Below are 24905 nucleotides of genomic sequence, written 5' to 3'. Positions count from 1 at the left end.
ATCCCCCGGGGCGGGGCCGCGCCTGCGCAGCCGGGCGGGCGGGGCGGGGCGGCCCGGCCTCCGCCTCGCCATTAGCCGCGGCGGCGGGCGGGCTCCGCCCGGGGCGGGCACCGCGGGGTTACCTGCGCGGCGCGGGGCGGCCGCGGGGCAGAGCTGTGAGGCGCCGAGGCGGCGGGAGCGGCCTCCTCCCGCTCCTCCTGGTCGCGGCGGGCCGCGTCGCGGCGGTGGGCGGCCGGGCCATGGTGCGGCGCGCCCGGCTGGCGCTGGTGGCGGCGGCGCTGGTGGCGCTGGGGGCGCCGGTGGGTCAGGGCGCCCGGGCCCTCGAGTGGTACACGGCGTGGGTGAGCACGGCCTACGTGGAGCCCCTCAGCAACCGCACGGTGCGGGGCAACACGGAGAGCGGCCGCTACGGGGACAGCTCGCCCAAGGAGAGCGCCCAGGGCCTGGTGGGCATCCCCCGCGGCGCCTCGCCGCGGCACATGGAGGGCTGCGCCGCTGACACCGACTACGACGTGCCGCTGCCGCCCGGTGGTCGCGGCCCCCCCGAGGGCGACCCGCCGCCCTGGATCGCCCTGGTGGCCCGCGGCGGCTGCACCTTCAAGGACAAGGTCACCAACGCGGCGCGGAAGCGGGCGGCCGCCGTGGTCATCTACAACGAGGCCCGTTTCGGCAACAGCACCGTCTCCATGTCCCACCTGGGTGAGCGGGGACGGGGCTGGGCGCTCCCCACTCCGGCGGAGGGGCGGTTTGGGAGGGGGGTGGCTTTGTCTAGCGCCGGTCCGCCTCGGTGGTGCGGGAGCGCGGCGAGGGATAAGATGGGGGGAGGCAGAAATTACCGTAAAAATGGTACAAAGAGCTGGGGTTTTGTTTTCTCTTTCTTTAAACCGCTCTGGGGAAATGCCGGGACCGTCCTCTGTCTTCCAAGTTACCGCCCGGGCGTCGGGGAGAGGTTGCGGTGAAGCCATCGAAACGGGTAGCCGTGCAGCAGACTGCGGTCGGAGGCGGGGGGGGGGAACCACACGGTTCATTCAGAGCTACCTTTTTGCTATGTACCCTCTGGTAGAATGGCCACAGCGGTGACAGGTAGGCCGCTTTCTGCAGGCTGTCTGGAAACATGCCAGGTATCCTGAAGATGCCTTCTGGTGCCTTTGAAGGCACAGCCGTAGCTATCTGAAGATAGCTTTTGGTCTGGCTCTATTGTAATAGCTTCATCGTCCTCTCCTGCGCAGGTCTGTAAAGGATGGGAGAGGGGTGTAAGCATCAGGTAATTCTTAAGCGCTTGCAGATGGGTTAGAAAAATCGAAGCCTAGAGAAGGATGTTGACTTGACATGTCTGAGCGTGCTGATGATCGCTAGCCTACAGAAGGGATCTGTGATTTTCTGCTAAGAACCCAGATGTTCAGTCACTGCAGCCTCTGCTTGGGCTATGACATTAAAGTCTTGCTGGATTTTTATGAGCATGACAACACAAAATGCTTAAATCAAAGAGGGGAAAAAACCTCAAAACTCTGCTGTGAAATCTGTTTGCATATGTAGACTTCAGAGGAACTGGAAGATCTTCAGAGGAGGATACAAAGACAAAGCAAACTAAGTAAGAAATGCTGTAAATGTGTGTTTTGCATGGTCTTGCTACAATGAGTTTGTTAATGCCTGGACTGTCATTCTTGGTCATGAGGAAGGGAAAGACCAGGGACTTGGCTGAAGTAGAACCATAAGGCATTTCTAAAGAAAACAAACTTGTGTTCTTCAATATAGTGAGCTGAAAATCTCTGGGAGCTGTTGCTTCCTAGCACATATGACATATTGGGTGGAAGACAAGTCTCTTTTTGAAATACCAAGTGGAACCAGCTCGGGGGTTGGAAGCCTCTTAGCCTGCTGCTTGCTTGGGTAGATCAGCCTGGCCCATCGCTTGTGTTCTTAACCCACTGTGAAAGTGGAGGTGGGGTGCTAGGTAAGATGTGCCTTTGATTTTGATCCCATGTGGCAATTAAGGTACTTTGCTGGGTTAATAATGCTTTCCTTTTTACAAGCTATCAGTTTCTTGCTGTCTACTCAGTATTGGCCAATCAGTACAAATTTTTTTTCCTTCCTGTGGGAATTTTCTCATGTTCCTCTCTATTGCTCATTGTAGCCTCTCATAAATATTTTCTCTTTTGTGGAATCTCTTCCTGATTTCATAATTCTGCTTATTTTATCATTTTTATGATTTTTCTCTTTTTGCTATCATCTCTGTGCTGCAGAAGACCTTCTTGGGCTTATGCTCAGGTTTGGACTTGCTAGTATAGTTATATCAGTGGTGTGAAGAGAAGTGCTTCCTAAATGCTGGTTGTTTATTTTCTTAAACTGACAGAATGTTGCTGGTGAAAGCTCTACCTATGTAAAGAGTGTTATTTAATATAGTATATATACAGTAATACATGTGTTCTTACTTATATTGACTTTGCAAATGCATGTTGGACCTCACGATGGTTTGGATGAGTCAGGAATATAATAATATATCACAATATAATCGCTAGCTCTGCTGGAGTAAAAAAATCTGTTTCACGGCTGAAACTTTGAAATATGTAAATGTTTCAATTTTTCAGTGTACTTTGGGAATGTAGGGAAGAATTATCATTAGCGTTTTAAATCTTGGAGTTTTTGAAGGAGGAGAAAAAAGTCTGGAAGACAGGCAAGGAAGAATCTGGAAGGTAAAGCTGTATTTTACAGGATCCAAGTTTTCAATTCCTGTGAAGGGATTTGTGAACTGACACATGAGGAAACAAGCCCTGCTTCTGGGAGGATTCCTGAGAATAAATACCCTGGGAAATCTGCAGTGCTGTAACTAAGGAGTGGAGTAGTATGCATAAGGAACATCCACTTTTAATGGGTTGGCAATTAGTGGCACTGGAAATGATGTGAGATGGAGCAATGGTTATGGCTGATAGAGGCGCAGCCTGAATTATGTGAAGATGACAAATGGGTCATCTCTAAGTTTCATCTTTTTATTCTCCTTCTGAAAAACCTGGCTTTTGAACATTCTGGGGTGTGTGATGTGTGTATGCTGTTGGTGGTGGTGGGTTTTTTGGTGTTTCGACGTATTCCAACTTGAGTAAAAAGAGATTCTTGATTAGGCAAAGTCATTTACTCTAGCTGATGTCAAAGCATTTGATAAAGGACAAATATTCCAAATATTTTGCAGTCGAGTTATTTTTCATGGGTGAGCTTCATAACTGCAGTGAGTAGGATTTTAATTAAAGTTTTGAAACAGGAGAGTCAAGAGTTTAAGTATCTAGCCTTGCAATCCTGTCCCTCCTTCCAAAACAAGGTTCTTCAAATATGACTCTACTGATGTCTCATGTTTTTCAGGCCTCTGCTCTATGCTCAAATGATGTTGTTCCAAATGCTAAATGACATCCCTCTTCGAGGGAACAATAGTGAAACAACTTCATGTGTGGCTGAGGAGGTTTTTTCCAGTGGAAGATACTTATTTTATCTAAATGACTTAAGATGTTGTACTTTAGTTATTGAATCTGAATAGTATAAACTCAAACTTTAGTTTTACAGGAATACAGACTTTGCAAGCAGTCTTAACTCTATTCTCTTGTGGTCATGGTGAACTTAATGTAGTACAGAGGCTTCAAATTCCTTTCCAAAACGAAAATAAGTATTATATGTAAATATTAGCTGGGAGTGGGTTGGAGAGGAGTCTGTGTATTGTGGAGTGCAGACTAAAGAGAGACTCAGTGCTGGTTGAGAAATTAGGGGGAGGCAGTGGTGTATTTCAGTGGAAAGAAAAAAAGGGTCTTTTGATTCTGTATTTTCCTTGTTATTCTTCATGCTGGGCATCCAGCCATCTCTGAACCTCTCTCAAACTAGGATGTGGTGGTCCTGATCAGAACATAAGTTTGATAGCTTGAAGACTACGCAATATAATATGATTGTGCTTGACACACAGGGGGAAGGGAGGAAGGAGGATTGGCTATAGTAGTTCAGGATGGGTCTGGAGTGGAGCTTTAGTGCATGGTTTGTGGATTTAAGGGAAGCTTGGGACTTAACTGGAATATATGACTTTGGCTACGTAAAGAAAATGGTCTTTGATTTGGTGCAGTTTTGCCAAGATAGACCCAGCAAGTGTTCTCCTTCATAGTCATGTTTTTTTATGCAGATACATTGAACAAAACAGATGTGAACGACTTTGTACTCATGCTTCTGTAAGCTCTTGCCAGCTCCAGAGCAGCAGTTAGGGTTATTCTGGCATTGTAGTTCAGCCCTTTACTACATTGCTTTCAGCACTACTTAAGATTCTCAAGTGGTGCATAACTTCTGTATTACTAATGCTTTCTACCAAAAACTTCTGGTACTCTACTAGGACAGAACTGAAATCAGTGGCTTGCTGAACTCTGACAGTTTAGTGTATGATGTTTGAGCTGCTATGTTGTTCTGAAGAAGCAGGAGTAACTTCAAAATGCTTACACCTATTTTATATGTGAGAGTGCGTAGGTGTTGGAAACCCATGTAGAAGGGGGAACGTGTTCCAGTGTTGTTTACTTGACTACTTGACTCTTCTGGTTACACATCTTCCTTCTTGAGTGAAAACAGAGCACGCACCAGGGATTTGGTGAGATGAGGTTAGAGTAGATAGTCGAGACAAAGATTGTCATCGGATTGTTGGTGTACTCTTATGTGTTTGGTAAAGATCAAGAGACATTTGTTTGGACTAGTAACTAAAGAGAACTCTGCACTGGTGAGGCCACACCTTGAGTGTTGTGTCCAGTATTGGGCGCCTCAATACAAGAGAGATATCAAGGTGCTGGAGCAAGTGCAGAGGAGGGCAATGAAGCTGGTGAAGGGCCTGGAGAATAAATCCTATAATGATCAGTTGAAGGAGCTGGGACTGTTCAGTTTGAGGAAGAAAAGGTTAAGGGGAGACCTCATCACTCTCTACAACTACCTGAAAGGACATTGTAGAAAGGTTGGTGCTGGTCTCTTCTCACAAATAATTAATGATAGAATAAGAGGGAATGGCTTTAAACTGCAACAGGGCAGGTTTAGACTGGATGTTAGGAAAAAATGTTTCACAGAAAGAGTGGTTAGACAGTGGAATAGGCTGCCCAAGGAGGTGGTGGAGTCACCGATGTGTGTAAGGGTCATTTAGATTAGATGTTGGATAATGGTGTAGGGGAGAACTTTGTAGAGTAGGACTGATGGTTGAACTTGATTGATCCCAAGGGTCTTTTCCAACCTGAATGATTCTGTTAAAAAAAAAAAACAAAAAAAAACCAAAAAAAACATTCAGTGATAATTGTGGCAATATTAGTAGGGTGCCTGTGCTTAAATGGATCTAAGGACTGGCCTAAAATATTCTTACCAAAGTGTTCAAACTCTGGGAGCTTTCTGGCATTTCTAATGAGGACAAAAAGTAGAGTATGTCTGCAGTTGGCTTCTGGATGACAGAAAATAATATTTGTTATCTGTGGGCATGAATGGGAATAAATATGATAGTTTGGGATGCCTGGAATCAAGATCCCTGTACTACTTTTTCCTTATCAGGAAAGTGCTAGTTTCCTTTTGCAAGAGAAGACTTGCAGTACTATCACTAAAACTGACCTTGGCGCTCTGGTGGGAAGTATACCTTCATCTTCAGAGTTGCAAATTTGCCCTGCTTTTCAGGTATCATGAGGGTCTGCCAGCTCTTGTTGCTTTATTTGGATGATAATGTTAAAAAAACCCAAAGCATGTACCAAATTTCAAATCTACCCAATTCCACTGAAGCATCAATCAAACCTAGAAAAGAAAACAAGTTTACTCTAGCAGAGTAAAAGTGTGGTTGGTTATTGCAAAATTAGAATGTTATAGAAAGGTAAAGCCAACAAAACATGCTCTCAGTAGATATGTGTATGTGACACGGAGTTCTTTTATAAATGTGATTTGAGGTTTCTTGAGTTGTGTTGCAGTTGAAGAAGCTGATGGAATGACTCAACAGCATTTCAGTCCTTGAGCAGTGTGTTTCAGAGAAGTCTAAAATTAGTGAGGAATGAGTTAAAGCCCTTAGTCTTACAGGCTGCTCAGGGCAACTGCTTCTCTGAGACTGCTCTTGTTCCTTTTGCAATAGAGGATTGCAATTATTTTCTTTTTCTTCCTCTCCTGTCTTGTGACCTTCAAGGCTGTCATGTTTAGTTGCATGTATTTTTAATGGCAGGTTCATCACCAAGTCTTTAAAACTGTTAAAATGCTTTTAATGGGCATTTATTTAAAAATGTATGGCATACTTCTCTTAGTTCTAAAACTGGAAGGTGTCACAGTGACTAGGAGCCATTGCACAGAAGTATCCTGCCTTCCATTTCAGGAAAATGACTGATTGGTAGTTGAACATGTTAGTGACAAAACAGAGAAGGGCGTTACTGAGTGTTTGAGGGGTTTTAAAATACTTTGTTAGAAATCATATGGAGAGCTAGATAGCTGGATTAAACTGGTTTAGGATTTTGGGACTGAGGAGGAAGCCTTTATTGACTGAAAAATACAGGCTGTCTTTAACCTTGAAACTTTCTGTTCTTCCTCAAGCCTGAATGAAACCACATACATTTTTCAAGTGCTCCTTTACTGTTCACTAGCCATCCTTAGGCACCCCTCCTGTTATTTGTAGCTCTTACAGTTAATTAAGGACATAGGACCTAATCTCCTGATTTAGGTATGTGGATAACAGCTCTCAGCGATGTGAGATAAATTTCTACCTTCATACTTTCTTTTCTTGTTAACTCCCTGGGGGGTTATGCAAGGTCAGAAAGCAAGAAGTGTTTCACACACTTGCTTCCCTGAGATTCATGAGTCTCTGGTAATGCTTCCATGCTGGTTCAGAGAGGAGAATAATATTAATTAACCAATTCTTAGTATGCTTGGACTTGCAGTATCATGTGGATCAGCAGATTGTTGGTGACTAGAACTAATTAATGGAGCGTAGTTGCTTGTGGATTTGTCCTGTTTGTTTTCAGTTTTGTTGCTTTGTGTCTCCTAATGCACCCCCCGGGCAAGGCAACATGTGAGTGCTGCTGGCGATCTGAGTGGGGTGCCCAATGGGAGGCACAAGTTGGGTCTTTACCCAGCAGCATCTTTTTCTCTTGTCTCTCCACACCATCCACAAAACTTCCAGAAGCACAGCCCTATTTGGAAAATCTGCTCTTACGCTGGGTCTGGATCTGACAGATGGGTATAACGGTGCTTACAGTAGGTGACCAGAAGTGGGATGATTGTGTGAGGTGGGACTGAAAAAGGGTAGCTGGCTTTGAGTCTTATTCAACTAATCACTGGAACCATCAGTGTTTCATCCACAGCAGACCATCTGCACCTTACAGGGGAGGAGCTGCTGTGTACAGAAGTGAAACTTCTCCAGATTACCTTTGGCGTGGTAGTGGAGTGGCCAGGGCAACAAGGTGTCACAGCCAGAACTGTCTCAACTAAAGGAGTTTGTTTTAAATATTTCAGAAAAATAACTGAAGGTAGAGAGGTGGGTGAGTCTGGTATGCTGTTTGGAGTCTTGAAAATCCCCGCTTGATGTTATGTTATAAATTAGGCAACCATGTTTTTAACATAACTTCTTAGTAGTGAATCTAACACAGCTAGGAGGGAAGGGTCTTTAAGTCTTCAGTAGGAGGTCTTGTTGCAGGTAGGTAATCTTGTGAATCTAAAAAGGTAGTTGTGACATTACAGCTTTAACTTTTCGACTGGGAAAGACTCTTCTTTCTTCTTCCTCTACTTTCTCTCTGAATCAAACTTAGTTTCACTTTTTCTCAGAGGTAGGAGTGCAAAGTAAGCTATAAAGCCATGACTTACTAAGGGTGTATGGCAGTGTTGGTACACACAAAATAAGAACTATTCAAATAAAAATAGCATAGACCATTTTTAACAAGGATATTTGTTTATAATTTATTTTGTAATACTTAAGTTAGATGTTTCTGAGAAAATACTGGAGATGCTTCTGGACAAAATGGAATAAAACTCTAGTCACAGAGGATCTTTGGCTTCTGCTAGTTGGTCTTGGCAGTATTGTTTCATTTTTGGTGGCAGTACAGTGCTTAAGGGTGAGGTTTTTTGAATTAGGTGCTTTTTCATATGTATCAAGTGCTTTTGAGTTCTAATATGATAGTAAAATCTTTTGTTTCTGTGCTCCCAAAAGAGTCCCTGAGTATTTCTTGACAAGTCCTTGTTGTGAGTTCTCATTACGTTTTGAATGTTTAGTATTGATGAATCTTTAAGTATTACAGTATTTCATAAGAGAGCTTTTATAAAGTAAATAAAGGATTCTTTTCTAGTAAACTTGATAAGTCTGCTATTCCTGAAGAAACATTCAGGGGCTTTCCTGCAACCTTGCTCGCTGATCTTAACTGAAGAGGCCCAAATTACCCTCAAGCCAGAATACCTAAATTTTTAGTGTGATAACTTTTTACTTTTTTCCCCTCCAACAGGAACAGGAAATACAGTGGTGATAATGGTCGGCTATCCAAAAGGAATAGAGATATTGGAGCCAGTACGAAGAGGGATTCCAGTAAAAATGACTATTGTTGTTGGCACACGACATGTGCAGGAATATATTAGTGGTCAGTCGGTTGTGTTTGTAGCCATCGCCTTCATCACCATGATGATTATATCGCTTGCTTGGCTCATATTTTACTATATACAACGTTTCCTGTATACAGGATCACAATTTGGAAACCAGGTAATTGGAGATTATGATACTTTAGAGTATTTACTGTCTTCTCATGTTGAATCAGTTGCCTAACTTTGCTTGTTTATTGAATATTCTTGAAGATCTGTGCCTTCTTGCTACTTCACTATCTGTGAATGCTACTAAGTGAAGCTAATAAGCAGTGTGCTAACTGGCATTGCAAGTTTGGCTAGTTATAATTATTAGATACTTGTATGAAGTTGTGGGAAATATATTTAGCCACCTGTCAACAACTGAGTAAAGGCAGCTTCTTGTGTGATTTGTCACCTAACTTCCTTCCTTTTGACATTAAAAAAATGTGTTCATTCTTGAGTAATTTTCATCCTGAAAGTTTTAACTTCCCTAATCAAACTTTGAATGGAAAGAGACCATGGTATATTTTTTTTTCTCTAAGACCCACAAGTAGCTAGGGCTAGAATTTTTGGTTCTGGAAGCTTTATGAAAACTACTTTTGATACTTGTAATCCTTCCTAACACTCCACTGTAGAGTACTGAATTGCAGCAGACTAGAAGGAGCTTGTGTGATGAGATTCAGCTCTCTTGGACTACCTGAAGTGCTGAGAGTGGTGGGAGTACTGGGAAGATCAGGAAGGAATACCTTTGCTCTTTGTTTGTATCTTCCACATTCCTGTTCTTTGATAGGTTAAAAAAAGTCAGCTTTACTTTTTTTTTTTTCCCCTGAGGGAAGTACTTCATCATAGACTAATTTAGTTTGGAAGGGTCTTCGGGAGGCTGTGTGGTTCAAGCCCCCCACACTTGAGAGCAACTGGAGGTGTTGAGGACCTAGTCCAGCTGGGTTTTGAAGATATCTTAGGATGGCACTTCCCTGTGCTTTTCAACTCTTGCATACAGGGCTGATGATGACCACGTAAGGAACCTAACCTACCATGGTTCTCTACTATGTGAAAGAAAGTTGCACTTGTTCTTTACAAGCAGTTGTTTCTTTTTTTTTCCCAGCCTCAGCTGAGAACAAAAAAAACCCCTGTTTCAAATGACTGCTTATCGTGTGGATTTCCCCTGCCTTCTGATGGAACATGCAGATTCTAGATTTGGGGGAGGGGGAAGGGGGTTTTTGTATGCCTTCAGGAGTCTGATACATAAGTCCTCTGATGAGAACTTACAGGAAAATATTTAATATCTCAGTAGCTGAGGATAACATGTGGGACTTCTGTATTGGGTAAACTTGTTGTCTCCTTGAAACATTGGTTCCCTAGAGGTTTATTTTACTAATCTTTAAGTCTTAGAACTTAGATTCTGAGAATACTTTCAAGAAAACAAAGTTTTTGAGAAATACTTTTAGAAAAAGGGGGGTGTTTTTGTGTTGTAACAGTTGTTTGATGAAGAAAATCGCTTCTTCCTGTTATGTTGGTTTTGGGATAGTTCGTTCTGAGGGAAGTTCAGATGCTTTATAAGTAGTTTTAAGAGCCTTTTTTAGGTTGGATGTGTTGTTTACCAGGAATATATACCACAAACTTAATATATTTTGCCATTGGGCTTGTTAATTAAATGCTTAAGTGAAATTGTGTAGCATTAGAAGGTTATGCCACTTTCCTTAATTATTCTTTGCTGCTGGTTGTCCATTTCTCAGAACTTTTAGACTAATTCTTTTTAACACCATTAAAAAAATCCCAATTTTCAATACTAGAAGTTTGTAAAATGATATAAATCCTTTAATTATTACAGGGGAAAGCTGCCATTACATTTTTTATGGTATTTCATCAGCAAGTGTTGCTGCTAGACAGATCAACGTCTGTTAATTGGGAGTGTTTAATTTCTCAATTTCTAGCAGTAGCTAGTAGCATTCTGTATTGGAATGGAATACAGTACTGCTTTCTTTTCTTGCTTCCCCTCTAAGCATAATTAGGACTGTTACTGTATAGAAGTCCAGTATGGTTTCTCATGTCTGTTAAGCCTTTCTTGTCATCTCCTTTGCATAATGTGTCCTTTCAGTGCAAAGCTTTGTATAGTGTGTGAGACAGTGTTTAACTGAAGGGAAGTATTAATAGCTACAAGCAGCCTTTTGACCTGGTGGCCAGCTGTAGGCTGCCCGGCAGGATTCCACCTTCTCTCAAGCTGCTGCAAAATGTACTCTGTGCTTGCTCATGGGCTTGCCTAACTAGAAGGTCTGGTTATGTGGCTGTTGTTTCAGCTCTGTTTGCCTCTAAAGCCTGCATTAGTGTCCATTTTCCTGTGCGGAAGGCCCTTAATGCAGGCAGTCATGACAACAAGGCTACGTATGTCAACTTGGTCTGCATAGTTCTGCACCAGTTTTCATTGTAAGAGCAGTACGCTCATAGATAATGTTATGTTGCTGTTGTGCACTAAGAAGGCGAAACCTGAATTTCTTCAACATGTGCTGGTTGGAAGTATTTTGTAAACAAATTAGCTAGCCAAAGAATAATTTTTTTAGATGCATTCAGAAGATTTAGTAATCCATATGGGAAGTATTTAAAAGCTTTGACATGTAACTCTTAAAACTGACTTGTGTACTAACACTTAACATTTTTATTCAAGGGACATAGGAAAGAAACCAAGAAAGCAATCAGCCAGCTTCAGCTGCATACTGTGAAACGTGGAGAAAAGGTAATTTCTGTGACTCCGGTTATTGCTGTATGATTTAAAAACTGTTGTAATGTCTTTATAGTATTTAAACTAAAATTCTCAAAACAGAATTGCAGTGTGACTTACAATATTAGGCTCATTTTAGAACATCTTTCTTAGAAGGCAGAATTGAAAATTGAAGAGTCAAATTTGAACTACTTATGAATTGTAAGGCTGTTTTGTTGCAAACAATATTTGGTTATACAGAACGCTTCAGGAGACTACAGGGCTGATACTGTAAAGATGAGGAAATGCTATTGTCTTTTCAGCACTTGAAAGCATCAACAAGTGGATTGCAAAATACTTCCTAAGTCCTATTGATTGCACAGTTCTTACTGCTGATGTAATGTTTTCTTTTCTTAAAAGAACATCCATCATCTTATTGATCAGAAGGCCTTAGAAATCTAAAAAGCTTTGAAAAATGAAATACTTGTTTCATCTTTTGGCATACAATACATTAAGGAGCTGCATAGACTTATTTGAAGCATAAATTTTTTTTAAATACATTTTTATGTATTAAAGCTATTCTAAAAATTAAAATGGCTTTCAAGAAGTTAGCTTTGACATCATACGGCCTAAACTCATAGCTGCATTAGAGTAACTGAAGTAGAGAAAGAGAAAATTTTGAAAGAAAATATTTTGGTTTAGGCAGCTCTGATCCTAGATGCTAAATTAGCTTCTGACTAGACTTCTGCTGCTACAGAGGCATTTTTTTTTTCCCCAACCCTTGTCTTATTTGATTAGTTTTTACTTAAGGACTGATTTGCTCCAAGATGAAAAACAAGGATTAGCTTTTTTTTAAATCCATGAATAAAATTGAGGTGGAAAAGGACATTTATGTGTAAGAACTTTAAAAGTTGTGATTCAACAGAAGCTGTTCAGAACGGGTCACATGCTACAGAGAGTATGTCCTTCACTTACTAAATCAGTTTTGAAATTAAAAAAGCCAAACTGTCTTTGGACTTGCCTTGTTTTCCTCTTATGCATTCAGCATGTTTACGTAGCATTTTACAAGAATTTGTTTTTATTATATTCTAAATTCCATCAAAAAATAATCTATTTCATGCTGTGAACAGAGGGATACTGATGCTTCTGTTCATACAATGGTGAGATCAGAGATCAAGAAAGATGAAATTGAATCAGAACTTGTGTAAAACAGTATCAAAGCATAACATCAGCATAGGAAGAAATGGATTTAAAAGTGTCATGATGAAACCTGTGGTGAGAACTACAAGGAGGATGTCAACTGCTTTTAAGTTGATGTTCAATAAACCTCTAAAAAGGATTTGTATTGTGACATTTTTGCAGTGGATCAGGTAGTTTCTTCCCATTGATACATCCTTGACTAAAATAAAATGGAATTTAAGATGTTATACATTATGCTGCTTATAACTGAGAATGCCATGTTAGTTAAGCAAGGTAGAATGAGATAAGGTTAACATTTCTCTCTTAAAATGGTTTTTTCTGCTTGGTAAATCATGTCTTCTAATTTGATTTGAATAAGCCTACTATCAGCAAGTTTATGTAATTTACTGATGCAGAGATACTTTCATGAACTAATGTAAATTTATCTAGAAATACATCCTGTCTATTCTGTTAGTGTAGATTTTTAAGTATTTCCTTTCAGCCATTTAAAAGAGTGTATTATGTTATCGTGACACACTACAGCCTTTCATTATCACTTCACTTGTGGTTGAGGTATTTAACTAAAAATAGGTCAATATTTTTAAAAGTGCATTTGCTGACATGTGGGTCTTTCCTGAGAAGCTTATGGGATTATTGTAAAATGGACACTCATTTGAGTATATGCTACATATGGTGTGCTTGGATTTTGCTTCTTGTATGGGATTAAAAATATTTGTTATAGAATAAGTACTTGTTTTAAATTTGCTTATGTAAAAAACAGACTTAATTTGATTTACTGGAAAATTTAAGGTATTAAGTAAATTGATAGCATGCAAAGGTGGGGAGATCTTGCATTAAACTTGAAAGTTTGCTTGCAGTACTAATTCATTTGAGTGTTTGTGGTAATGAACTTGAAGTGCTTCAGTAAGTGGTAAAAAAACCCAATTGTTTTGTGGGGGATGAAAGGGAAGAAGTTGGCCCACTGTCTGTTCTTCTAGTACTTATGTTTTATACAACCTAATTAACACTGAATTATTTTGTTTTCATCTGGAGATATCCATCATATTTGCACTGCAACTATAAGCATGGCTTCAAGATAATAGTAGGACCCATTAGGAAAGATACTTAACCCTTAGAGAGAAACAAATTGAGGTTGGGAAATACTGCATTTTGACAGTTTCTCTGGTGTGAGCTGGGAGGGAAGTTTTAAAAACCATCCCAAATTGCATACTTTATTTCTCCTCTGTTAGCTACCAAGGGATATCTGCTAGAATGTGGTAGAAAAAAGAAAAGTGTGGAAGAAGGGGTTTACTGTATTCAGCTCTTCCTACTTAAGCATTTGGTAGTCTTTGGGACCATCAGTTAAGAATTAGATTGTGCGCTTTCATCTGTGCTGCCCTCTTCTAAAATTTCTTCATTTTATAGTTTTAAACTGAAATTTTACTGTGCTCTCATGAGCAAAGCCAATGTTTGAGATTTAACAAATTATTTAAGGGACTGCTATTTAAATTAGAAAATCCAGGTTGGGCTGCTTTTAGTATTTGGTATCACTTTGTCAAATTGCCTCTTGCTGGAATCTTGAATTAAATGAGGGAGATATTTTTATTTGCTAAACCATATTATACTTTTTACAGTCTGTGAAGCTAGCTATTACACAAAGCTTGTTCTGTAATGAAATATAGATGTAATGCATTTAAATGTGTTGTCATATTTAGGGTTTAGATGTTGATGTGGAAAACTGTGCTGTGTGCATTGAGAACTATAAACTGAAAGACACTGTCCGAATTCTGCCATGCAAGTAAGTTGCCGTAATTATTATTTTCTCTTTAGCATGTTTTCCCTGAAAAATGTGATGAGCTTTCTGTAAACTCTTCCAAAACTTTGGTGGCAGAGCTGAAGCTGTGCCATTTGTATGGTGTGTTACATGTTGAAGGGCAGTGGGAGACCTTGTAGCACTTCACGTCTATGCAGAAAAAAGGAGCAATTGGGAGAGGTGTAGGAGTGAAGCAGAGCTTTTTTAAGTTAGAATTGTACACTGTTGAACTGGGAGCTCTGTGGTGTCCTTGTGCTTAGTAACATCTCTTATTTCAGGAAGGTAGCATGAAAGAAGATGGTTCCAGAACTATGTCTGTCCTAGTAAATTAAGCAGTACTTAATTGTCAAGGTTATAAACGAATGAGTTTATTTTTTAATGTGGTACCTTGCACATTGTTTGAAGGAATAGTGTGTAGCTTTCCTGATAAGTTCTAAAAGGCATTTCTCTTCTTCAGGCACATCTTTCATAGAACGTGCATTGACCCTTGGCTTTTGGACCACCGAACTTGTCCAATGTGTAAACTAGATGTTATCAAAGCTTTGGGATACTGGGTATGTTTCACACTTACTTTAATCTTCAAGGTAAAAGTACAGTGCAGGAGTCAAGGCTTCATGTAACTGTTCAGAATGAGAGCAGTTGTTACTTGACAAGACTGAAGAAACTGGGCAGAGTTGCAAGAGTAATTGAGTGAGAACCAGAAAAATAAGGGAATTTAATGGGTAAGAACTTAAACAGTGTATCAAGCATCTTACAAATCTTCTATCTTCTCTTCTGTGATAACCAATTTTTTTCTGTCTTCAGCTGATGATAGGAAGTTGAAGCAGAGGTGAGGCAATTTGCCCAAGCTGCAAAAATATAACTTCATTCAGTACATCTAGAGCATATATTGGGTCTTGTTGAGAACTGCAATTCAGAGGAAAAAATTACAGTTTTTCTATCTTGAGAGTTTGTGTACTTCCACATATGCCCACTGTTTTACTCCTGTAAATGAGCTAGTACTTAGAACCTTCCTAAAGACATTCACCAGGAATTGGTTAAGTAGAGAAAATGATGTGCTCTCATTTCTTTCTGACAGCACCAGAAAAGAGAGATGAAGACACATGCGGTAGGTTACTTGGTCACTGTTGATAAATAGTCTTGAGTTCCACTAAAATGCCATAGGCATGAATGTACCTCTTCTACTACATCTACAGAGATCTTCAGAAAATAGGGGTGTTCCTTGGTTTCAGGTACCTTCCTTTCATAGACTAGGTCTGTGTTTTGAATAGCTTTTCTCTTATTGCAGAGACTTAGCAGATCTATGGAAGGCTTTTGTGAATTACTTTTTCCTTTTCTCAAAGGTGGCAGTACTCATGCCATGTAATACATAGAAGATTGCAGCACTTCAGTGTATTGTCAGACTTGGTACTCAAGAGTTGCAATCTTTTTGTTATGCAAAATAGCTATTATTACTTTAATATTGTTATATTAGCAGCTTATTTTTTGCTCACTTTCAATTCTTGGAGTTGATGTAACTTGTGTTACATGCATCCTTTTGTATACTGGCTGAAAACTGAAATACTAGACCTTCAGAACACCTATTCCCTGAATTCATGCTGTTGCAGAGGATACCAAGTCTAATCAGGAGGAGTAACACCTCTTGTGCTTCTTAGGCAAAATGAATGTGAGAAAGCAGATTGAATGGGATTATGTTAAATACAGACGCCTGGTTCTTTTTTTTTGATGGAATAATGGGGGAAATGTGTCCTGCTTATGCATCAATCGTTCAAGTCCCACTGAAGCTAATAATGTGGGAAATCATTCCGGTTTTTATTTCTAGCTTGGTTTTGAGCCTGATCCAGGTTGCCCAGTCTAGTCTGTAGAGTGATTGTGTGCATTTAGTGATGTGAGGAAAAAAGTGTGGAGCAAGGCAGCTTCTTTCAGCAGTGTACTTGCTGAGTGACATAACTGCAGACAAGAATGTGCAGTCTTGTTATAGAAATCTACTAAACTGTCTGCAAAGAGGCTGAAGGCTCAACCAGTTTTATGGAGAACAGATACTTGAGATGCTTCAAAAATTTTAAAGGCTAAAAGTAGAAAGAAGGCACTGAGTCCTATTACCTGGATTTTCTTTTGTAAAGGCTGGACTTCAGTGGTGTAGTTCTGCATTATGCTGTTTGTTAAGAGAAAGAGAACTTGCAGTTCTACATGTCTGACTGATTTAGTAGAGCATTGTTAAATCTTGCAGTTTTGGTGCTTAAACTGCCTAAGTTTTGGAAACCAAAATCCTGAATGCTCCCTGCCCACACATGCAGAGATTGATATCACATGTGTCTTAACATGTGCCCAATTGTAAGAGTTCTATAGCTTATTAAAAAGTACATTTTAAAATAAGCTTCTTTGGTGCTAAGGAAAGAATCAGCCTAGAATTTCCTAAAACTTAAGATGGGCCTTTGCTAATTGTTTGAGGAGAGGAAAAATACTCATTATGAAGCCCACAGAATAGCTACTTGTACTGCAGTATACTTGCTTACGTATAAATAACGTCAGTATCAATGGCAGTGGCTTAGTGAAGGTAGTCTGTTTAATTTTAGGAACAGAATTGTGCATATAGGACTTGGAATTAACTTGCAGAATAGATCAGAAATAGCTCATGTTATACAATAGGTGAAATAAATTTCTTTGCCTGTGCTGCAGATGTTTTGTTCCTGCAAAGTGACAAGCCATCACATTTGCAATTTTGGAACAGACTTAGGCTGGAGGTAGAGTAGGAGGGAAACTTGTTCTGATGTCAAATCTTTGCTCACCCCAGTAAAAGAAGTCTAAGCTTGTCCAAATGCTATCATGAAAAACAGAGGCTTCCACAAAATTATAAAGGATCAGTAGGTTTGCTCAGTAAAGAGTTTGTGTGTGCTGAGCCTGCTCCTAACCCCAGACTGCTGCAATACTGCTGCTACAGCATTGAAATACTCCATCCAAAAGGCTGGCTGCGTTGACTCTTCCTGTTGCTGCTCTTGGCTTTGGGGTGGTTTTTCTTTTGCTTGGCTTTGTTTCTTTGCAGTCAGACAATAACATTGAAAGTAGACACTCCTCAACACCACTCATGAGTGTGCAGGTAATAGGCAAAAAAAGGTCTTTTTTCCAATAAGGTGAGGTCACAAAGTGATAACATGGAGGCATGTGGATGCCTAGTGGTAGACAAAAGTGTCAGTTAAATATATTTAATTTTGAAGGGGGACCCTGAAGATGTACTTGAAGTTCCAATCCCTGAATCACTAAGTGGCAGTGTTTCAGTTGGAAGTCTGAGTATTGCTCTACAAGATGATGACAGAAATGAAGTAAGCGAATTGTCAGCTTCCTCCACCAATGAATCTGTATTGCAGTGTACCAGTTTAAAAGAGGACGCAGGTGAAACCACAGCATTACTTGGTAAGTAACAATTTATCACTTGACAATCCTTAACACCATTCATTGCATTCGAAGAAACCATTCTCTTAACTCATAGGTATATATGAATATGAAATTTGTTGCCAGAGTTTGGATTAATGTAACAGAACATATTAAAATGGTACATGAATAAACAGTTTTTTCTAATTCCTGACTTCTAGATGTGGATATCAGTAATAACCGGCATGGAGAACATCTATCTAATGGAAATTCCCACTGAACTGCTTCATGGAGGATATCTTGAATAGACTGTTGAAGAACTATTATTTTTTATTTAATTAGTATGGACTTTTGTCTAGTTAATGGAAAAAATAACAATGTAAATTATTTTACCTTTCAAACTTTTCTAGCTGGTGTTCCAAAAGGGCTAATAATTAAGAATTTTGTACACAGGAGGATTTTATAAAATCTCCTCTGGATGTCTCATCCTAAAAGAAGATGCAATAACCCTTTTTCTGTAAGCATTGTTACAATGTCATTGTGTTCCAGAGGGCTGTAACAAAGATGAAGACTAGGCAGTGAAAACAATGTAGAATGTCTAACAGATAAATATTTTGGATGCACTATTTACATTCAGTATGTACACATGGAGAACACTTACAAGACTGCAGCTATTAAAATGTTCTGAAAGTTCTGACCTGTTGTAATTGGAGATGAATTCTTAGAAAAGATATAATCTAACCTTGAAGGAATCAAATAACTTAATGGGTAAGTTGCATATCCTCTTTTTGTAATGAAAAAATTGCTACTTGCAACTTTCCTTACATGTAACAAATACTAATTTGATCTTGTAACGTGTTCTACTCGGAGTGGATGCTGAGAGAAAAGAGTTTCTCCATCTTGCTAGCTTTTCATACTGAATTTGGCAGTAATAGGTTGTGCTAGGTGGTCTTCACGTGCTGAGCATGTAGACTTATTTAGGTATATGCACACTGGTTACCTCTTTCAATCTTAAACTCAGTAGAACAGAGGTAAAGGGCTAATTACGGCTAAAATATATATTTATTAGTCTATTTATAAGAATTTACTTAATTCCTTCTTACTCCTGTTCCCATACTGTCCCACTTCGTTATGTACAAATTGAAACTGGTTTTTAGGATCTACAAAGGTTGGGTTTTGGTTTTTCTTTTTTTCCCTTTGCATAGAGATGCTGGAATTCTTCTCATAGATATTCCACATTAGGAGTTTTGACTGGGTTTGCCATTAGCTTCTATTCCTTTCTTTTAGATTAGCAGTAATGTGCCTTATAGTAAAACACTTAAGAAACCTGAAGCATCTGAGAGCAAATATAAACCCTGGCATCTCCCATTATGACCTCTTACTCAAATATTTATATACTGTAAGTGGTATAAGGAATTGCTAAACTGTTTTGTAAAGAAATATGTATATTTAAAACACTACTTAAGAGTGTTAATTGTTTAGGATTTTAGCGTTGTCATGTTACAAATAATATGCTACATTCCTCAATTTTCTTTTGTAAAGCTGTTACTACAGGTTGCTTAAAACAGTGTCTTGTACTAGACATTTGTTTTAGAGTGCATTTTGTTTTTAAAATGTATATTTGGAATGTTTTTAAGGAAATATGCAATTCTTTTTCTAACTTATATTGAGCTTCAATAGAAGCAATAACTTTTTTTAATTTTAGAATGAATGTTCCAGAAATGACAGAGGTTTCAGCTGGGGAAATATAATCTGAACTTCTACGTTGCAGAGCAGATGTTTCACCCTAAATTTCCTTCCAAAAATTCCTATTAATGCCTACTTTATAAAACAAAAAGAATCTGCCTCTTCCCTGTAGGAGTGTAACTTTTAAGTTTACTGGAAAATTGTCAGGTTGTAGTTCTGATGTCACCAGCAGGTGCAAGTTTTTGTGATGCCTTTATCTTACAAGAAGCACATGAGAATGGAATATGACTGACCAACCATCTCCAAAACTGAACAAATAAAAAAACCAACCCACATCTGAACCAAACAACGTGTAGGGACATTTATGTCTCCAAAAGAAGCTTACCAACATTTCCAGAACTGCCTTTTTAACTATCTCTTCAATATTAAAAACTAAGTCTTCTCCCTCTTCCTTAACACAAAACTGAACATTGATATAGTAATTGTTGAGACGGTTTAAACTCTAGCTCAAGGAGGAACAAAAAGGCGTTGTCAAGAGAAGTCTTGTCAGTCTGTGGATTGTGTCTTGCTGATACCTGCAGCGCAGTATTCATGCTGGAGAGGAGAAATGTGGTAAGTACTTCAGCTTTTATGTAATACTGATAAAACCAAAAAATTTTCTTAAGAATTAGCGTTGAGACCTGGCAGAAGGCTGGAAGAAAAGCTAAAGGACCTGCAAACTGAAAAGTGTGCTTATAAAAATTGGAAGTGTACGGACTTAGAAAAATATCCAAGTATGAAGATTCCTGGGGTAGGTTTCTAATGCTGGCACTATACCTGTTCCATGTCAGCCTTTCACAAGAGTAGTTGGTTTGTTCATAGTTCATAGCATAATTCATCTTTGATATGGTTGAGTCTTGTAAGGTCAGCTGTGCTGCTGAGGAATGATGACAAAAAAAGGCCGAATTGCAGTGCCTCCAGCAAGCAGTTTGCTCTCCTTGGAAGCACAATGACAAAAATTATCTGAAGCGAATCATTAGTCTGACCTCAGTCAGAAAGCTGATGCACATTAGCAAAAAGTAGATAAAAAGTACAGGATGGGAAAGAGACAATCTAGGGAGCTTAAAACAGTAGCAAGAGAGGATTAGAAACATGAAGCATATGACCTACTGTGAAAGTTAAGTATTGGATGAGCTGAGTAAACAGGTGTAGGCAGTGATTGCTAAGTACAGGTTCCCAGACTTTGCTGATCTGGACCTACTGTGCTGGATCAAACTGGTATTTCTAGTTTCCAGCACTTTACCTACCAGAAACTTACGTGAAGGTCAGAACTAATGAATGTGTTTTTCCTCCACCATGGATGTTATTGCAGGATAGGTGCTTTGTGACTCCCTTCCCTAACATTTTGAGAATCTTTAAATTAGCCTCTTCTGCTTAGGCTATGCCCTGCCTAATGTTGGAGCTGAAGCTGTATGTGTTGTGGGTTCCTTCTGCCCCACCCTGATCTTTTTTTTTCCTGCCTTTGTCAGATTTTGCTGTAATCAGGCAGAGGGTTTCTCATTAGAGATGTTCATATGGTATGACTATACAAAGCTAAAGCACAGTGCCCACAAGAATTGGACAGCCCCCCAGTGATGTGAATAAATCCAGGGGATGTTACTGTTGTAGGACAAGTTTGTTAGTATTGTTAGTGTTGTGTTCATTAGTATGGCTTTGTTAGTTCTAGTGTTACTGTTAGGGAGAAAATTTTTTTAAAGTTCAAGTGATTTTTAAAAAAGAGCTATGAACATGTCAAAACGGACTGGTGTTTAAAGCAACAGCTAGAGGCCACTCTGTTTAGAAATTTTAGTTTATTAATAATAGTCTGCAAATGCCAAATTGGAAAATAAATTTGGTAGTAAATAACTGTTTAAACTAGCTTCATCTTTCAGACTATAGCAAGCAAAAAGGAACTGTAGATGTTTCAGATCTAAATGCATGTTAATAGTGAGTTTACCTGCAGTACAAATTTAACTAGAAAATTTGGATTTTCTTTTACTAATGACCCCTGGAATGGATTTTTCTTTGGCTCTAAGCAATGCTTGGAGCATATTCTTTGCATGTACTGGAGGTTTGATTAGATAGCAGTAAACTCCACCCTGCTGTTCACCCCCCTCCCTTTGAGTATGTGAATGTAGTCCAGTAACCTGTTGCCAGTAATTAGTGCTAAACTCTGGAGGTGTGCCAGAGGAGTTGTAGGATAATTTAACTACAGTGATAATGCTTTTAATCTGTGCTGACTTAATACATTGGGCACTGGTATATTCCTGCCAAAGCTGGGCTGTTAATATTTTGGGAATTCTGGTCCTGTGCCAGGATGTAACCAGGACAGGGAAACACCATTGCAAAAAACATGCAAATTATAATTTTTTTAATTGCATCTTAATTCAGGAGTGGTCTTCCAGGTTTTCTGCCTGGCCTGCTAAACTTTCAGTAAGACTGTCTAGTAGTAGAAGACTAGCCAGTAGTTTGCAGAGGAGTGCAGCAAGTATATAGCAACAGTTACCCCCTGTCCTGTGGTTCAGAGGATGTTGATCAAGGCAGAGGCAGTATCTATACTTGCAGGTTTTGATCGGCTTTGATCAGAAGGTGTTGATTTTTACATCATGATGGCAACAGATAGGACACAACAGGTTGGGCTGATTATTTAGCTGCCCCATAAAAGCAGACTTCTGTCTAGACATGCAACTACTGCCAGCAATACCAACTGTACTTTGAAGTATACACCACTAGGTTGAGTGGCATTCTGAATTTGTGGTATTCAGTTGTTGCCACCAACACTTGGGATGTTGATGTGTAAAACTCTGAACTCTTACTCAACAGAGCCTTTAGCACCCTGAATCAAGTCAGCAGTGATGATACTGTGGCAACAGTTAGTGTGTTTGGGGTGGGTTTTTTTGGTTTTGAGGTATGTTTTTTTTGCTTTGGGGTTTTTTTTTGGAGTGGAGAGGTTGCATGTGTAGTTTTCACTGGTTTGATTTTCAGGACTTGGCAGTGTTTCTGTGCTGGATGAAGATACTGAGATAAGTAAGAACGTACTGACTCTGCAGCTCTGCAAAGGGAGCTGGAACTGAAATTCAGTAGGGGAGTCAGCTGGAAATATCCCATCAGGTTAACCTTGAGGGTATGAAGTTCTTAGTGTTGGCTGTTGGGTGAATCACATTGTGTTGGCAGCTTGACAAGAGACTCTTCTGCTCCCTGTGTCTCCCTTCAGCCACCTGGCTGGGTGAGACTTTGCACAATGGCTTGGATCGATTTAATAGCTTGCTGTATGAGGGAGAGTGAGTGGTCCTCTCTGGTTTTCCTTTTCTGCTCTATTTGCTCTGTCTCACATTCAAATTAAGACTATGCAATGAAGTAATTCAACTTAAGTGGCAGAAAATTAAATTTATCAAAGCTGTATTTTGACAAGCTAGGAAACTGGATATCCTTACTGTGCAATTAAATGAGGTTTAGAGCTGGCTAAGGCAATGAGGTGTTGGGGTGGAGGAGGGAAGAGCAAGACTCACCCTTTGGGTAAGTTAAAGAGATGAAGCTTTATAACAGGACTGTAGTGGGTTACAATTCCTAAAATAGAAGATGGCAGCAGCTTTTTTTTTTTAACCAGAATGGCAGTAAAAATTGTAACATCTTCTGTCCTAGAGACTTCTCATTACTAGGTGTGTTCTTTTCTCTCATAGGTGATACATGAAGATTTGGGAATTGGAACTGTAGATTAAACATGCACAAATCAAGCTGAAGGCTTTTGGTTTTGTTCAGTATGGGTCCTGATTTCTCTCCTCAGATATCCTGCTGTATTGCAAAACTTGATTTGAGAAAGTTTTACAAGTAGAATGTCTCTATAATTGCATGTGTTTGTGTGAAGAATGCATTGCCTGGAAATTGTCCATTATACTTCCACTGGACCTGAAGCTACTTTTCACCATCTGAAACATGGTAATGATACTGCATTTTTAAATGAGCTTATCCTTCTTAATTCAGAAGAGCAAAATAATTTGAGTTTCCATCATTTTGTTAGTCTGAAGCTTAAGTCCAAAACTTTGAAGCCAGTTACTTCTATGATAAGTGTAACTGTAGAGAACCATTTGAACTTGTTAGTCTGTCAACAGCTGTTAACAATCAACTGTCTCTTATGGTAACCTTGTACTAAACTTGGTTGCATTGTTTGGATTAAGCACTGGGCTGTGTCTTTTCCATTGTGTATGTACAACTGTAAGAATGTCAAGTTATGCATTGTTGTTGTAACTTAATGGTTAAAAGCTCAAATTCCATAATAAATTATACAGACCTTTTAAAAAGCAATGTTTGAGAAGCACAAGAGTTTTGTTTTCTTTGCTACACTTATGTAAATGGATGTGAGACACTCAGCACTAGCATAGCACAAAGCAAGCTTAACTTGGTGAGATCCTTTCAGTGTGTTATGGTTTTCCCAATGTAGCTGGTACCTGGGTGGGGTGGCTTAACCTTGCCTGGCAGCTAGGTGTCCGCCCTTCTGCTCTCACTCTTCCCTTGTCCTGCTGAGGAGAGGGAAAGAAAGATGGAAACACTCATGGGTGAAGATAAGAAAGTTACCACTTACCATCACAGGCAAAACAGACTTGACTTGATGAAAACTAATTTACCGCCATTTAAAAATGGAGTTAGTGAAAAACAGACAAAACTACCCTTTTTCCTACTTCTGACTCTTCCCTGTGAGTGGTGGCAGGGGGAGGGGAAGGAAGGTTGGGGTCAGTCCATAACCTTTGGTCTCTGCTGTTCCCTCCTCACGCTTTTTTCCTGCTCCATCATGAGCTCCCTCCAGGAGCTACAGTTCTCCCTGGGGTTAGACTGCTCCAGGGTTATGCACAGGTGCCACCAGCCTGGCTCAGGGGCTCAGCTGTGCCCCCTTGTATGGGTTTGGTCTAGCACTGGGCATCCCTGGCCCCTCCTCTCAAACACCATCCTGCAGCCCCCCTGCTACTCCACCCTTGCTATGTATGGATTTGGGAAAGCATAGCTCACCTTCCCCCCTAACAAGCAAACCATGCAGAAGCATACAGCATGTTCAGTAACAAGTTTGAATACTTTCATCAATGCACAGGGCTTTAAAATTAATATCAAGTACCTATAATAAAAATCAAACTGTTTTTTGACAGCTGCTAATTTTTGTAGTTACAGGACAAATCCAGGGCTTGGGGATTTATATAAGTCAGTATAATTCAATCAAATACTGTGAAAAAGCAGAACAGCTGGGCTTTTGCTGCAGTATCATAGTAGCAACCTACTTTTTTTGGCAAGACTTAAATTCCTTTAAATTCTGTAAATCATAAGGTAGATTGCAATGCCTTGAAGCAGTAGTAATCATTTTTCTCATGGAGCCTATTAGTACTACTACTTAGTACTACATCTTACGACAAAGTTCCAAACAAAAGCCTATAACCTATATAAAGTGTTTTTAACCATGTATTTTTAAGAGAGGTACTACTGCATAGGAAATAGTCAACTTGTACTTCAACTTTAGTAGATGTAAAGCTTTAAGGTACAAGTTTAGGGCACAAGCTAGGTTACTTGTTGCTGCTAACAGCAGCTTACAGAAAATGTCTCAAATTGGAA

The 24905-nt window shown here is 39.7% G+C and overlaps 1 protein-coding gene and 1 non-coding gene across 2 annotated transcripts; both read left to right on the top strand.

Annotated features, from left to right (window-relative positions):
- Positions 1-110: 110 nt before the first annotated feature.
- Positions 111-18303, top strand: RNF149 (ring finger protein 149). Its single transcript, XM_074908888.1, has 7 exons — positions 111-699; positions 8442-8692; positions 11216-11284; positions 14143-14225; positions 14698-14794; positions 17456-17651; positions 17831-18303. Exons 1-7 carry the CDS (start codon positions 240-242, stop codon positions 17887-17889), a joined length of 1215 nt encoding a protein of 404 aa, XP_074764989.1. The 5' UTR covers positions 111-239; the 3' UTR covers positions 17890-18303.
- Positions 18304-20210: 1907 nt separating this feature from the next.
- On the top strand, positions 20211-20326 carry LOC141956568 (small nucleolar RNA SNORD89). Its single transcript, XR_012632940.1, has one exon. It is a non-coding gene; the product is annotated as a small nucleolar RNA SNORD89 (small nucleolar RNA).
- The last annotated feature ends 4579 nt before the right edge of the window (positions 20327-24905 follow it).

This window comes from Athene noctua, chromosome 1 (genome assembly GCF_965140245.1).
Source record: "Athene noctua chromosome 1, bAthNoc1.hap1.1, whole genome shotgun sequence".
NCBI classification, from domain to species: Eukaryota; Metazoa; Chordata; class Aves; order Strigiformes; family Strigidae; genus Athene; species Athene noctua.
The sequence above is the reverse complement of the archived record's forward strand: the minus strand, read 5'-3'. Positions and strand labels throughout refer to the sequence as shown.